The sequence below is a fragment of the Muntiacus reevesi genome, chromosome 21 (genome assembly GCF_963930625.1).
Source record: "Muntiacus reevesi chromosome 21, mMunRee1.1, whole genome shotgun sequence".
In the NCBI taxonomy this organism is placed as follows: domain Eukaryota; kingdom Metazoa; phylum Chordata; class Mammalia; order Artiodactyla; family Cervidae; genus Muntiacus; species Muntiacus reevesi.
In genome coordinates this window covers 38,055,519-38,071,654 of record NC_089269.1, presented here as the reverse complement: position 1 = coordinate 38,071,654, position 16,136 = coordinate 38,055,519, and the positions used below count along the sequence as shown (strand labels likewise).

Sequence of the window (16,136 nt, the reverse complement as noted above, 5' to 3'; positions counted from 1 at the left end):
TCCACAAGCAAAAGACCTCTCATTTAGAGACTGAGAAAAAGGAAATATGTCAACAGAATGCATGACTCAAGTTTGAGAGTGTGTTTATAAATATTTTCATTTGCTTTACATGAAATTCAGCCTTAATCAGCAAGAATTATTCCCTTGCCAGGCTCCTCTGACACTGGGATTCCCCAGACAAGAATACTTGAGTGGGTTTCCATTTCCTTCTCCAGGGGATCTTCCTGACCCAGGGATAGAACCCAAGTCTCTTATGTCTCCTGCATTGGAAGGTGGGTTCTTTACCACTAGCACCACCTGGGAAGCCCTTGGAGGTAAAAGATACCATTAAAAATCTGAATATCTAACTCTAAACCTCAGCTAAAGCCATTCATTTATTTAAGACACAGTGTAGAGCTTACTGAATCTCAATTCCCTGACCAGGTACTGACCCAAGGCCACGGTGTTCCAAACCACTAGACCCCATCTCACAATTTAGAATTTGAAATAATTCACATACCTAGAACTTACTATACTTTGCAGGTAGATTTCATATGAGTATAGATAAAAATGTCAAATTAAATAAAATTGACTACATAGAAGATTGATACACTGAAGGAGAAAAAAGAACTTAACTTCTTCTTAGGTCTTTGCAATCGAACAATCTTTTGATCAGGGTAATGGTTTATTTAAAGCTGTGTGTGTGTGTGTGTGTGTGTGTGTGTGTGTGTGTGTGTGTGTGTGTGTGAGAGAGGGAGAGTTGCTCAGCCATGTTCCACTCTGCGACCCCATGGACTGTAGCCCTGCCAGGCTCCTCTTTCCATGGAATTCTCTCTCCAGGCAAGAATACTGGAGTGGGTTGCCATTCTCTTCTGCAGGGGATCTTCCCCACCCGGGATTGAACCCCGGTCTCCCGCATTGCAGGCGGATTCTTTACCAGTTCAACCAATATGATTATAAAAAGTAAAAGGAAAATTTGAAAAAAAAAAAAAAGAGTAGAGGAAACAAATTAAAAATTGCTTGCAGAGCATGCCTATGATAGCCCAACTTCCCTACTGGTGATAATTAAAAAGACTGGAAATAGCACAAATCAAACAAAACAATAGTAACAGCGCTACCCTAATGCTTCTGTAGGGGGAGCAAAACAAAATTGGGGTTGTGGAGGGGAATGAAAACTAGTTTCCTTGTTTTCTTTTTTTTTTTTTTTTCCCCAGCCTCATTGCTATGTCTAGAGGGAAGGTGCTAAATAAGGAGTTTCAAAGTGATGCTGGACATAAAACACATCCAGAAATATAGAGGTACTCTGTAAAGAAGCCAATATAGGTTGGATAGTGTGGGAATTACCCCAGACAAGAATCTGAGAAGGAGATGCCATGATTCTGGGTATAAAACCACAGAATACGCAGCCTAAACTCTGAACTCTACATACTTAGAACAGATACAAAATGCATAGCAAAGACATTAAGAAATCAACTGATATTTGAATAACTGATTACAGGAGACAACACAGAACTCAGGGATGATTATCTACTTAAAATACTTTTTTCCAGATGGTTGTTGAGACCCAGACTCTGCAGAGAATAATATTTATAGTATCCATGACACAATGCAATCTTTCTCAACATTCCATGAACCAGGAGAATATGAACAATTCTAAAGGGAAAATACAATTAACATATGCACACTCCAAGATACCACAAATGTTACAAATATTAAATATGGATTTTAGAGCAGCTAATTTAACCTTGAAAGAAAGTTATAACCAACCTAGACAGCATATTAAAAAGCAGAGACATTACTTTGCCAGCAAAGGTCCATCTAGTCAAGGATATGGTTTTTCCAGTGGTCATGTATGGATGTGAGAGTTGGACTGTGAAGAAAGCTGAGCGCCGAAAGCTTTTGAACTGTGGTGTTGGAGAAGACTCTTGAGAGTCCCTTGGACTGCAAGGAGACCCAACCTAAAGGAGATCAGTCCTGGGTGATCATTGGAAGGACTGATGCTGAAGCTGAAACTCCAGTACTTTGGCCACCTGATGCAAAGAGTTGACACATTAGAAAAGACTGTGATGCTGGGAGGGATTGGGGGCAGGAGGAGAAGGGGACAACAGAGGATGAGATGGCTGGATGGCATCACCAATTCGATAGACATGAGTTTGAGTAAACTCCGGGAGTTGATGATGGACAGGGAGGCCTGGCGTGCTGCGATTCATGGGGTCACAAAGAGCCGGACACGACTGAGCAACTGAACTGAACTGAACTGAATTTAACAATGTTGAATGAGGTAAACAAAAACATATACAGAATAAAGGTATATATAGGAAATCTCAGCAGAAAAACAAAATACAAAATAGAAAAAAAAAAATAGAAATTTAGAGCTAAAAAAATTAATATCTTAAATAAAACAAAAGCTTAACTAAATGGACTCAGTAGCAGTAAGGAGATTATCAGCAGAGAATCAGTTAACTTGAAAAGCAAACAACAGATATTGTCTAATATAAAGAATAGTGAAACATAAGATTCGTAACACTGAACAGTGTCTCAGAGATCTTTGAGTCAAAAAGTCTATATGTTTGTAGTTAAAAGTCCTAGAGATGAGAAAGAGGTTAGAACAGAACAAATATTTATAGATTAAAAACTGTCAAATATATCGACAAACATAAATTTACAGATTCAAGAAATTCAGTATACCCCAAACAGGATAAACACAAAGAAAATCACACCTAGACATATCCTAGTCAAAATTATAATCAACAAAGATGAAGAAAATAAATTGAAATCAGCTTTAGAAAAATGACACATTGCATACAAGGGATAAATAAATCAAACTGCCATGGATTTATCATCAGAATCCAAGGAGATGAGAAGACAGAGGAACCTCATCTTTAAAGAAATGACAACCTAGAATTCCTTCCAAGGGAAAAAAAATCATCAGGAATGATACAGAGGGAGAACATTTTCAGATGAAAATAATAATAATAAAAAGTTATAGATGATATCCCCAACAGTCATGCTCTACAATAAATGGAAAAGAAAAATCAGACTGGAGGACAATAATATCAGAGGAAAATCTGGGTCTGTAAAGATGGAAGAAGACAAAAAAGAAAAGATAAAACCATGAGTAAATAATATTTTTCCCTTTCAAGTTCCTTAATAGAGCTATAATTCATTAAAACAAAGCATCATAGTTTCTAGTAAGAGTCTCAATTAAGATGAATATGGATGTAATACATATGATATCAAAAAAATTTTTAAAAGATCAGTGTGGAGCACTTGGAACCTGTATTGTTGCAAAGCTTTTACATTTAATATAAAGTGTCAGATTATTAACTCTGAGAGAGTCTGAATAGCTATTCGTACATCAGACAAAACACATCTAGTCAGGGATTAGTGGAGAAAATGAATCATTCATGAGGAAGACATATATTAGAGAGAGAAAAATGATTCAGCAAAGATAAGTACATCCCGAACCTTTAAACACATTAATTTGCATGGGCCAAGGAACTTTGCAGCTGTGACTAAATTAAGGATGCTGGGTTGAGAAGATTATCCAGGATTATCCAATGTGGGTCCAATGAAATGGCAGCCAATTCAAAGATAGAGAAAATGTGAGGAAGGAAGCAGAATCAATGTTGTGATGTGACGTGAGACTCATTGTACCGTTACTGGCTTTGAAGATGGAAGGAGACTGCAAGTTAAGAAATGTGGGTGTATTCTAGAAACTGTAGAGCCTCCACAAAGAAACACAACCCTACAAACACTTGATTTTATCCCAGTAAGAATCATTTCTTACCTCTGATATATTTAAGAGTTTAAAATAATACATGGTACTGTTTACAGCAAGTGAATTCATGTTCACTGGTTATATCAACAACAAGACACTAAGAGAAGATACAGACTATAAATGTATATTGTGTCACTGGGCCTCAAAATACACAAAATGCAAAAATAAACAGAATTAAAGAGAGAGAGAAAAAAGTTCACAACTATGGTAGAGGATTTTAACAACCATCACTCTAATAGAACAAAACAAATTTGGTGAGTACATGGAAGATATAAAGAACATATATGTGTTTCAAGTACATATTATGTATTCACTAGACAGGTCATATGCTGGGACATTAAACAAACTTCAAAAAATATAACAATAATCAAAATCATATAGAGAATATTTTTGAAGCAAAACTGAACTAAATTAGAAATTAGTAACAGTAAAATATCTAGGGAAATGCTAAATATCTGAAGGCTAAACATATTCTTACAAATAATATTGACCAATGATGAAATAATCTACAAAAATATAAATTATTTTCAACTGACAGCCAAGAGAAACACAATAAACCACTATCTGTGGGATGCAGTTAAAGTACTGCTTAGAGAACAATTCCAGAAAAAGCTGAATAAACCAATATGCAAGCTTTTAAAAGCAAAAAAGGACTGCACCTGTAATAAAAAACAACTTGAATTTGGTTCACAATCAGTCCTTGCACAACAGAGTATCCTAAATACTGTATTTTAAATATTATACAATAATTTATGAAGACGTGAAATAATTCAACAAAACTTGAATGAGAAATGAAATTCTCACTAATACATGAAACACAGGACCAATAATATTAGGAATAAACAGATAAAAATCTAAGGAGATGTTGATCAATTATTGATAACTAATATAGTTCCGTTTACATTGTGATTTAGGCTAAGCGTTCCATTAAAAAGTCGCAATTTTTAGGGTAAGCAGTATTAAGACTATTAAATACAGTCAAATCTATATTGTGAAATCTCCCATAACCTCCACTAGATGCCTCTAATAACTGACTTTGGCTACATTCCTTCTAATGTTATGCATCAAATACTGCAACATGAACTACCTTTGTGTTTTGATTTTCCTACAAAATTTCATGTTTTTCAAAAAAGAAAAAAGTTTTCTTAATACACAATTGAAAAAATGAAAATAACTTACATTCAATATCAAGGTACATGCTCTTTTGGTGCCCTCCAATTCTACTTGCCGCTTCACAGTCGTATCTCCCTGAATCTGACAAGTCCACATCTTTAATGTGCAGTGATGAACTTCCATGCTGCCCTTTGACTTCGATACGTCCGTCTGGGCTCTGTTTACATTGATTCAGGGAAAAAGGAAGATTTCATGCTTATTTTGTGTAAAGTGATGATGAAATATATTGCATTTATCATTGACATAACAGTTGAAAACACACTCTTAACTGTATTCAGTTTTTTATTTCAAAAAAGCACTGTTTCCATATTTATACTTTATTGGTTTTAGCTTATCCATTTTAGGTGCCCACTTGCTTACAGGGACACTGACGTGCACATAATAAAAACATGTTTTATCCACCTTTTTTATTTAGCATGTTCTTTGCTTTTCAGATGTTCACTTGCTTTTTATAAAGCTAGTATGTTCTTCTAGGGACCTTCCAGGCGGTGCAAGGATTTTGTTGTTGGCTTTCTGCTGTGTTCTTTGCAAACAGCAAAATGACAACAATGCCTATTTAATTCTGGCTACAGCTTACCAGCAAAAATACCTCTGCCGTACGTTAGTTTCTTACTTCACCACATAAGCAGAATGTACCAAGATGTAAGACAATTAAAGAATTTAAAAGGAATTTATAGTTTTCATTTTTGAATGAATGCAACAGTATTGCTTATAAGCATAACTGGTACCATATGCATCACAGATACACTATTAAAAGGAAGTCATTGGAGACAATGGAAATGATTACTCACATACTCCACAAATATGACTCAAGTCAAGGAATTACTTATAATCCTATAGTCTATAGACTGTATTTCAAATAAGAATTACTGTGTGCAACACAATTAGCATGTCCAGAATTGTTTTCTTAAATCACGTAAATACCTTAATAGCACATATATTAAAACAGGTAGTTTATTCATTCAATTTCACTTTGTACTATCAAGATTCACAGTGGACTCAACACTTCATAACTCATTGAAGACATCTGCTCTACCATTATCAAATTGATTCTTTTTAATATTTAACGTTTTAGTGTTCAATAGAATATTGTATGCCATTAATTTAATTGAAATATGTATGTTATTATACACAGTATAATGGTTGTATAATTTTATGTATGACAGATTCAAATTAATTTCAATACATGTGTGTACTTTGCATTATTAAAATGACGTTTAATCATTTTTATTAATGTCAAAGGACTATGCTTTTGCATGGCTTGTTGGATCTTATTTCCTCCACTGGGGATCAAACCCAGAGCCACAGAAGTGAAAGCATGCTTCTTATTCACTGGATCATCAGGGAAGTCCGTTACTGGACTATCTTAAAGGCCTTTCAAACATGTTGATTGGGGTACAATATGGTTACTTTTTTTGCTTTTTACTTTTATATATGAATGCAATCATTAAATAATCCCATTAAATACTGATAATTTATTATTTGAGAAATGGTTTTCAAAAATAAAGAATAAGCAAAAGCATATTAGGGATGCAACTTAGACCAAAATTTCTGTCAAAAATATGTTCCCCACCTTCCAAGTATTGCTAAAGAAATGTTGAAGTTTTTAATCTGAAGGGCATTCTATTCTGCCAGTTTTTAAGATGTTCAGCTGCTAAACCCATTTACTTAATTGAAAGAAAACAAAATGCAAGTATTCACAGAAGTTAAAAATCAGAAAGAATGAATAATTGGCCAAAGTAAAATGGCCAATTGTTATACAAGGTAACTAACTGCTGTTTCATAACTAAAATAATATCCTTTGGCCTTTATTGCACCTCTATTCTTTGTTAATTCCTGGTAGCTCATTTGGTAAAGTATGTCTGTGGTGCAGGAGACTTGGGTTCAATCCCTAGGTTGGGAAGATCCCCTGGAGAAGGGCATGGCAGCCCATTCCAGTTTTCTTGCCTGGAGAATCCCCAGGGACAGAAGAGCCTGGCAGCCTACAGTCCATGGGGTCACACAAGTCGGACATGACTTAGCAACTAAACCACCACCATCATTCATTGCTAAATCCTATTGAACTTGCCTTCCTTTCTTCTGTGCTGACTTCCCTTGACTTTCAGGACACCCACATGATACTGATTTTTCTCCCAGTTTTAGTTGCAGCCTCCTTTGTTTTGGTTTTGATTATAGCCTCCTTGCTTCCTTAAGGTCTCTGTAATCTGGCCTGGACTCTAGAGCGTTTTTATTCACTTGAGCACTCTTAGCCTGACCACATCTACACCGAGATCTCTAGCCACTCTTTCTCCCTCAGGAGAGAGGAAAATAAGAGCTTCAGGAACAAGATATACCACATGCAGGGAAAGTCCATTTGATACAGATCTCAAACCAACATGTGTAGATGAATGCATCACACACACCCAGCATCACCTGCCCTCTCCCAGGTATCTTTCTTTCCATGAATGATATTAATACTAATTATTTCCCATGCCTCATGCTATACTATCTTCTCACTCTTGGATCAGTTGCTGAACCTTTACTCATCTATTTATATTCTAAGTAATGATACATTTCAGTTTATCATCCTGCTTGACACTACACTTCCAATTTTCAGGAACTGTGTTCCCGTAGACATACCTGCTTTCTCCCTCTCCATCCAGAGTTTCAATTGTGCTGCTGAGTTGGAAGGATATTGACAGGCGTCTCTCGATTTCAGAGAAAACAATTACACTCAGGAAGAATGTGACCAAAAAAGCCTCCCTGACTCTGCAAAATTCTACAACATTATGTTATTTCCTATGTTTCTTTAGCAAAAAAAATCATTCCAGCTGCAGAAATTATTTCCTGTGAAGCTAAGAATAAGGCTTTTTTTTTTTTTAAAGCAAACTTTATTTCTTGTAACTACTTTATGATGGCTTCACCACCAGTAATTTTCTATAATTACACATAACATTATATCGCCTCCGCCAACTCCTTAGCCTGATGTTGATGGACTTCCATATGGCATTATCTTTCTGTTTAAGGACACCTTACAATTCAGGTATCAGTAATTTGGGTTCCAATTAATTTCAACTACTTGTACAGCAATGAATATCCTGTGCTGTCTTTCTTTAAGCAGCCTTCACATATCTGCCTCTAATCTTTCCCCCTTTATCTCTTTCATATCTATATGGCAGAATTCTACCACCATTCTTTCCATTTCTTAGCCAAATATCAATTTATATTTACAACCCTTCATTGACCACTCTGTGTGTGTGTGTGTGTGTATAATATTCTTTGAAATCAATGCATTTCTTGGTGCATATTGCTTTTTTCTGGTCTTATCTGAAACTTTGGATTTTATCCTGCAGGTTGATATTATAGTTGTACAAATGCAAGACATTTTAATGACACTGCATATAAAAGTCACCTGGACTAGCATCTAGGGCAGAATCAATACATTCTAATTTTGTATAAGGCAGATTAACTCATACTGAAATATACATATAATTGTATAAAGGAAATGTAATTCTTCAGCTATTCTTTACTATGGATGAAAAAGTTTGTACTTAATATATTTATTAGAATGTAGATAAGATACATTATTAATAATGTAAAACATCCTTCTTTCATTAGGGAAAATATTGTCCTTCTGCACATTAAAAAGTAAATTTACTCACCTTTAAAATAAACAAGTCCTTTGGTTATCACCTGTTATAAATGATATAGCTTTGACTTGTAGATAACTATTCATGTAAGTTAGCATGTTATTAATATTAGTAAAAATGGTAGTATTTAAAATACTAAGGCAGCCAGTATGCCCTATCTTTTTTCTTTCTCACATTCATGTGTTAAACTGTTTTAGAATCATTGACACTTTAGAGAAAACTGGGGATCCTGTCACTTAGTTACTCAACATTTTTATCTATGTTTGCAATTGTTTTACAATAAGCAACAATATAGCTGAAATTAACAGAAATTTAGGAAGAATAGAATTTGTTCTATTTCTGGAAGGAGTGTGATTCCCTAAGAAATAAGTCATTTTTGGAGTTAGCACTGTCTCTGTAATAATGCACAATATGCATTTGACTAGAAAACCAAAGTCATTTCTTCTTATTTCATGTACCAAAGGGCATCTTTCTCTCTGTGCTACAAAAATATATTACACATTTCTGAAAGAAAATTCATTTATATCTTGGCTTTGATTCACCACCTACAGAAGATTCATTTAAGACATCAGATATTTGACTGAGACAGGCTAATTGGTATATTAGCTGTTCATGTAGTATTTTCAGTTTCTATCACTGCGCTAAGATGATAGGAAAGTAAAATGTCTGACTGTACATTATTCTTTCAATCTTTTACAAAAAGACACTCTCAGAAATTTGACTTGATATATCTTTTGCCTTTCTGAAGGTCAACTTAAGAACTGCGTGCTTGTGTGGTATTTCAATATTTTTATAAAATAATTATTCATAGCACTTATTGTCCTTTCATTAATCTCTTAATCAAATATCTATGTGAAAACTATTATCTTGAGCTTAGTACAAAATAAACATTTCGTTTAACTGTTGTACATTTGAAATTACATAACATATGCCATGGTTACTTTGTGGCTTTACTTGACTAGACTTCGTTGTCAAATTCAGAATTCAGTTGCAGCAAACTATACATCTGAGGTGGTCAGAATTCCCTTCCTTCTTCCTCACCTGTATGCCTTTGAATGGTTTAGGGTCACTGACGCTTTCGGCCTTTTGAGAAATGGTGGTTCACGTCAGTTACTCAACATTTTTGTTATGTGTGCAATTGTTTTACAATAAGTGTCCAGGCACTGGGGATACAAGCTGAGCAAAACAGAGTAACTTCCACCCTCAGTAGAATTTAACTTTAACTGAGAAGACAGACATCGTTTTAAAAATAAAATACAAATAAACTGAAAAATACCACAGGTTCATTGTGGGGATGTTATCAAAGGGGTGGGTTAGAGTCAGAGGTATATTCCTTGATACACTGAAGTGTGGACTGGAATCTGGAAATGGCGAAAGAGGCAGTGGTGTAGAGAAAATTCAGTGTTGTAGAGAGAATATGTCACCATAAGATTTCTGGAAAACCTGAGAGGACACAGCAGCTGTAGAAAAAAAGGCTGAGAGCACATGGGATCCCCGGACATTGGGGGCGGATAGAGAACCAACCCATGGAGAACCCAAGATACACAGACACAAGGCAAGTTTTCACCTTTTGGTTACATATTATTTTTTCTCATTATATGTTATGCATTTTTTTGGGGGGGTGGATTTTTTATTAGATATTCTGTTTGCATTATTTTAAATTGCATTCCATTGCATCTCTATTGAATGTAAGTTAAATTTAGTTTCAAATATGTAGAGGTAGCAGCAAGACATAACTGTATAAAAGCATAAAAAAGAAACAAACTCTTTCCAAAGATTATTGGAATTAATTTACACAAACTAACTTATCAAAATCATAGAATTCTTATATTTACTCTTAGCATTAAGGCCTCTTTCCTCTGGGCTTGATCCGACCTTCCTAATATTATTCCTATTTTCATATCATGAAATAAACTTATGTACATTTATCCTTCCTCTAAGGAGGGTAAACTGATGAAATAAAGAGTAATATGTCCAGGAAAATTTCTTAACTTACAGTTTCTTCACTGGTTATAGGCCTTGTTGGTTTTATACAGACATTATAAATGTATTACTATTTAATGGCTTTAAATCTGTGGGTACTAATAATTATGCATCACATTTCCAAAATTTATATGTTACTTAAAGTTATATTAATTATCCCAACTGTATTTCTATATCACTATTACTTATTATGGTTATTCATTGTGACTGGAGTTCTAAGCAAATAAATTAGAGTAAAAGAAATGCATTTGTAGTACAGCTGATTATACTCTGGCAATACTATTGCTTACTCTGAATGACAACATAGCTACTTTTATCAGATCCAAAGATAACAGAACAGCGTATTTGATCTCAAGATTTTTCAGAAAATCAGGACATGGGAATTCAAGCCATAAGTGTGGGGCTAGTATAGAAAGCCATTAGGAAAATCCCACAGATTCAAGCTACTGATCCATGTAAAATTTCATTGCTTTCTTCAAGGTTAAGAAACTATGAAAAACAAGATGGTCACTATTGTTTTTGATAATCATTGCTTTTTCCACTTTTTTCTGTATATCCTTCATAATGTAAAAGAGCAAAGTAACAACAACTGCTTATTAAAAAATGAATAAGAGATAAAGAAGCCAAGAAGATATTAAAATCTAAAAGTTATATCTTATTGGAGCTAAATTTTAGTTTTAGGGCACACAACACTGCAAGGATAGAAAGGAGATATAAATGAATGAGGCACATTATACAATGAAATCCTTCCTATTCAACTATTTATTATAAGATGGTCAGAGGTATTGCAATGGTTTATGTAGATAACTGACTTTAACTTGTGAACATTGATATAACATGCTTACACTGTACTGCTCTGGAAGTAATGTAATAACTAAAATGTGGACTCCTTTATTGCAAAGCTTTGAATAAATGAGAGGTTTGTTTGAATGGTTTTAAATTCAGATTTTAAAATGTTTTCTCTGTAACATAACCTTAACCAATTAGAAAACAGATGAAGTGCAATACTAAAAATACTATAATTGGAATGGCATAATATTGATAACAACTGAAACTGCAATAGAAAGTGGGATTTCATTATACCACTCTCCTGTCTTTGTTTTAAATTTGCATCATGCATTTTATCATGGAAATTTTTAAACAACATAACCAAGATGGAATGTGTCCTTTTATTTTTGTCAATTGTTAAAACATACAGAGCAGATCAGAACCCAAACTAAAATCTAGAGCATACCGTTGCAGACCACTCACAAATCCATGGGTTTCTGTATTGAAAGCCAGTGAGGTTTTGCTGTAATTATTTTGCAGTATTTATCACAGTGCGGATTGGCTTATACACAGTACATAACTTTTGCTGCTTTCCCCTAGGTCTGATTAGAATTACTTAAGCTTGTGTAGGGTCAGTGCAAGACATATGATAAATGTTATTACAATCAGTGATGCAGCTAGTGACCAGTATCTAAGTGGTATGGCAATCTTGTTCAAATTATAGATAAATGAAGGATTTTTGAAAAGCAGTATCCAATTAAAAAAAAAAAAAAAGAAAAGCAGCATCCAACAGGAAGCAGTACAATACTGTTATACGAGATGTTTAAAAAGTGCCCGACACATTGTATATATTCAATAAATTTAACAATAGTCATTATCCTCTCCTAATAGTATATCTTTGTGCAAATCCCTATAACATGTTCTATAACAGAAAAACCTCAATTTGAGGAAATACAAAATATTTTGGGAACATTCTTTGCTCTATCTAATGAGACAAATTAGGACCCTATACTGAGCCTTCTTTGGCCACAACTCGCTGGAAGCATGAAAAAGACACATGACTGCTCTAAGTATACGTAGGTCTTTTTCTTTTTTTTTTTTTTTGACATTGTTAACGTCTGCTTTATTCTTTTTTTTTCCAATTATTTTTATTAGTTGGAGGCTAATTACTTTACAATATTGTAGTGGTAGGTCTTTTTCCTATCTGTTTCATTTGGATAAAGTATTTTTCTCTTTGATTTTACTAGACATTTCTTCTGCAGTACCTAATCTTCTGTTAATCCAATCTAATCTTTATGTTTTTTTAATCTCTAGATTTTTGATTTAGTCTTTTACGCTGTTATATTTCTCTGTATTATGTTCATGCCTTCCAGCTACTTTGCATACACATGCAGTATATGTATTAAAAGAAGAAGAAAAAGGATATGTGAATGTTCCTATCTACGAATACTGTCACCTTTGTCAATAGTTCTGTTTCTTTTGATTGATTTAGCTTTTTTTCCCTAATATGGGCTATATTTTCATGTACCTTGTATACCTCATAGTTTTTACTAGATGCCACAAACTGTGAATTATATGCTTTGAGTGATATATATATACACACATATATACATATATACACATGCATACATATGTATATGTACACATATACATGTGAATATACATGTTTATATGTATGTATGTATACATATATATATGAGTGATATAAGTAGTATATAAATTTAGTGATCTGATACATTATATATATATAGATATACATATGATCTCTTTTATGATATATTCTTAAATTACTTGAAAGCAATTTTATTCTTTTGAGGCTTTTGAACTTTGCTAGGTAAGCTGGGAACAGTCTTTAGTTTAAGGCTAATTCGACCACATTACTAAAGCAAGCCACTCCAGGATTCCCGTGGTTCTTTCTGTGGCCTTGCAGCTTCCTCACACACACACGTCTCAGCACTCAGCTGAAGACTCTTGGGGAAAATGCTGAAGCTCTCTGGAGCTCTCTCTGTTTGAATTTCTTTTCCACATAGCTCCCTCCTCTCTGGTACCCCATCCTGTGATTTCTAGCACCCTCATCATTCAAACTCAGAACCCTGGCTCCTCAACCAAGAGAAGAGAGTCAGACTCTACATCCTTGGGCAGCAGCCTGGAAACTCTCTGTGTAGGACACTTGGACAATCACAGGGCTCATGCCATTTGTTCCTCTTCTCTCATGGATCAATATGCTATCCATCACGGAATAAACTTTGTCTGATGTCATTGTTGAAAGTCAGAGTATAAATCAAGCCTTTCTTCAACCAATATGCCTGGAAATATGAATTCTAACAAGTATTTTAAATTGTCACTAGTCCCACACTTAACATCAGAAAACAAGGAATTTACAACTAGTGACAACGTTTTGTCACATATATGCAAATTCTTATGGTATACAACACATTGCTATTAACAGCATCACTTTCACTAGCCATATATCACAAAGTAGAATGCTACTTGCCAATGTGTGTGCACATTTTTCCTTCTTTTAAAAACTCACATCATTTCACATACACATTAAATATATACATCACTGGATATATAAGAAATGTTATAAAAATAATGTGTACAATTACTGTCATATGTATTGGCAGTGTTATAGCAAATATATACTCTGTTTTAATGCATAGCTATGCTGAGTGACTCATATATTTAACTTTAGTGCCTCATAACTACATTTCAGGTAGGAGGCTCAAGAATATAAAAAATATTTCTTAGCTCTGTGTTGAACTCTTCTCAGTTGTATTAGAGTATAACAATTATGGAATTAACAGAATCACTTTATTGGAAATGCTATATATAACACATGCAGATAAATACTAAAAACTAATAAGTATAAATAAAAATATCAAAACCAGTTTCATCAAATCCTTTCAGTAAATAGACATAGAAACAAGCTACCTCTTAAAGATGACTAAAAATTAAAATTTTATATAACATACAAACTCCCTTGAGCTGATTTTGTTTAGTTTTGGATTTAATTTGTTTGTTTTGTGGTAAAGTATCTCTGCATAAAGAAAAGACAAATTAAAACAATTCTGCATATACAAACTCAACTTTTTATAATTGCTAGAAGTCTTCAATTAAAAGAGAAGGTACTCTCTAGAAAGGATCTAAGTTATCAAGATAATAAAATAATACATAGTAGAAAAGGAGTTGCAAATAGTAACAAAATTTATTTCTTTACCAAGGGCAAAAAGATGTATTAAGACAGTTTCAAAGTATGGAATGAATGAATTAACGCTACAACCCTAAACCATAGAAAGAAAAAGACACAGTGTGGACTTTGTCAGAAACATTAAAAGAGAAGGTAAAAGCCTATATTTCTATATTATATTCTTTTATTATAAAAGAAAATTATGGCTCACACAGGTCTGTGATGATCAATATTTACATTGATATATATCAACCATTAGATGATAAAAATTTACAGGTGTTATCATTAAAGGGGAGCATGGTGGAAACAGAGTCAGAAGCAGAGATGGTCTGGGAAAATATGTTACCTTTGCTACAGGAAAGAAAAAAGAAACACCCCTCAAGAAGTTTCCAACTGTGTGCTGGGATACGCAGATATAGAATGTTTAGTAAATAATTATATTACAGAGCAGATTGTTGTAAATATTATGAGAAGGCATTGGAATAGTATAATGCAATGTGGTATCTCAAGGTGCTGATCAAAACAGCCAGTTAGGCATGTTTTTTCTGATACAGAAAGAGGAGATCCAACTCTTTATGGTATACACAGGAAAAGTGTGCCATTCTATTGCTTGCTAAACTCCTTCCTCTATAAAATTTGTCTATGGAAATTCCTTAATTATCACCTTTTCTATCACTTGGCCTCAGAGGATATTTTAGTTTAAATAAGCAAATGGTGCACGAAGTAATCAGAATCTTATATCAATTTATTTAAATATTTATCACTTTGTATGCTATTATTACTTTAGCATTTTGTTTTTCCCTTTAAATTTTTGTCCCAATAGAGCCACAGCTCCTATGACTTGGCTAGATGCAGTGAACTTCAGAATTGAATGCAACTATCCATACAGTAAGTCAGGTCTACTATTCTGTACATAGTTTAACTTCTTATCCAGTTTCAGATTTTGTAATTAAAAGAATAGTGTTCTACAATTTATACTTAGTTTACCTGAAGAACTCAGCAGTTAATCTAGACAAACCCAGAGTTAAAAACCAATAGGCTTATTATATAGACTTCAGTTGGGCAGTTAAGGACTCTCTTAGCAAATTCATACATACTGCATACTGCAATTAGTACAACAAAGACTTGTGATAGCTTTCACTACACTTACAACTCACAATGTACATTCGAAGTTGTAGATGGATAAAGTACATACACTATTGAAAATCTTCCAGCACCCAAGAATTGATGGAGGAAATGTGAAATATTACTTGGAATAAATTAATTGATCTTCATAGTAGGACTTGAGGGGAAAATGTAGGTAATGGAGATTTGAAGTGACCTATCATGTTGGGGGCTTCCCAGGTGACTCAGAAGGTAAAAAAAAAAAAAAAAAATCAGCCTACAATGTGGGAGACCCAGGTTCGACCCCTGGATCGGAAATACACCCTGGAGAAGGGAATTGGAACCCACTATAGTATTCTTGAGTGAAGAATTTCATTGTCAGAGGAGCCTGATGGGCTGCAGTCTAAGTGATCACAAAGAGTTGGACATGAATGAGCAACTAACACACACACATGTATCATATAAAGCAGTGCTGGTAATAAAGGGATTTCCAAATTATAGTAGAAGCTATTGGAGGCTTCTGAACAAC

The 16,136-nt window shown here is 34.1% G+C and overlaps 1 protein-coding gene across 2 annotated transcripts in view; it reads right to left on the bottom strand.

Annotated features, from left to right (window-relative positions):
• Positions 1–16,136, bottom strand: part of NCAM2 (neural cell adhesion molecule 2) — a 545,993-nt gene that overhangs the window by 140,714 nt on the left and 389,143 nt on the right. For both annotated transcript variants that reach the window (XM_065913597.1, XM_065913598.1), the window contains exon 9: positions 4,940–5,090. In XM_065913597.1, coding sequence (XP_065769669.1) covers positions 4,940–5,090 — 151 coding nt within the window. The remainder of the gene's footprint in view (positions 1–4,939; positions 5,091–16,136) is intronic.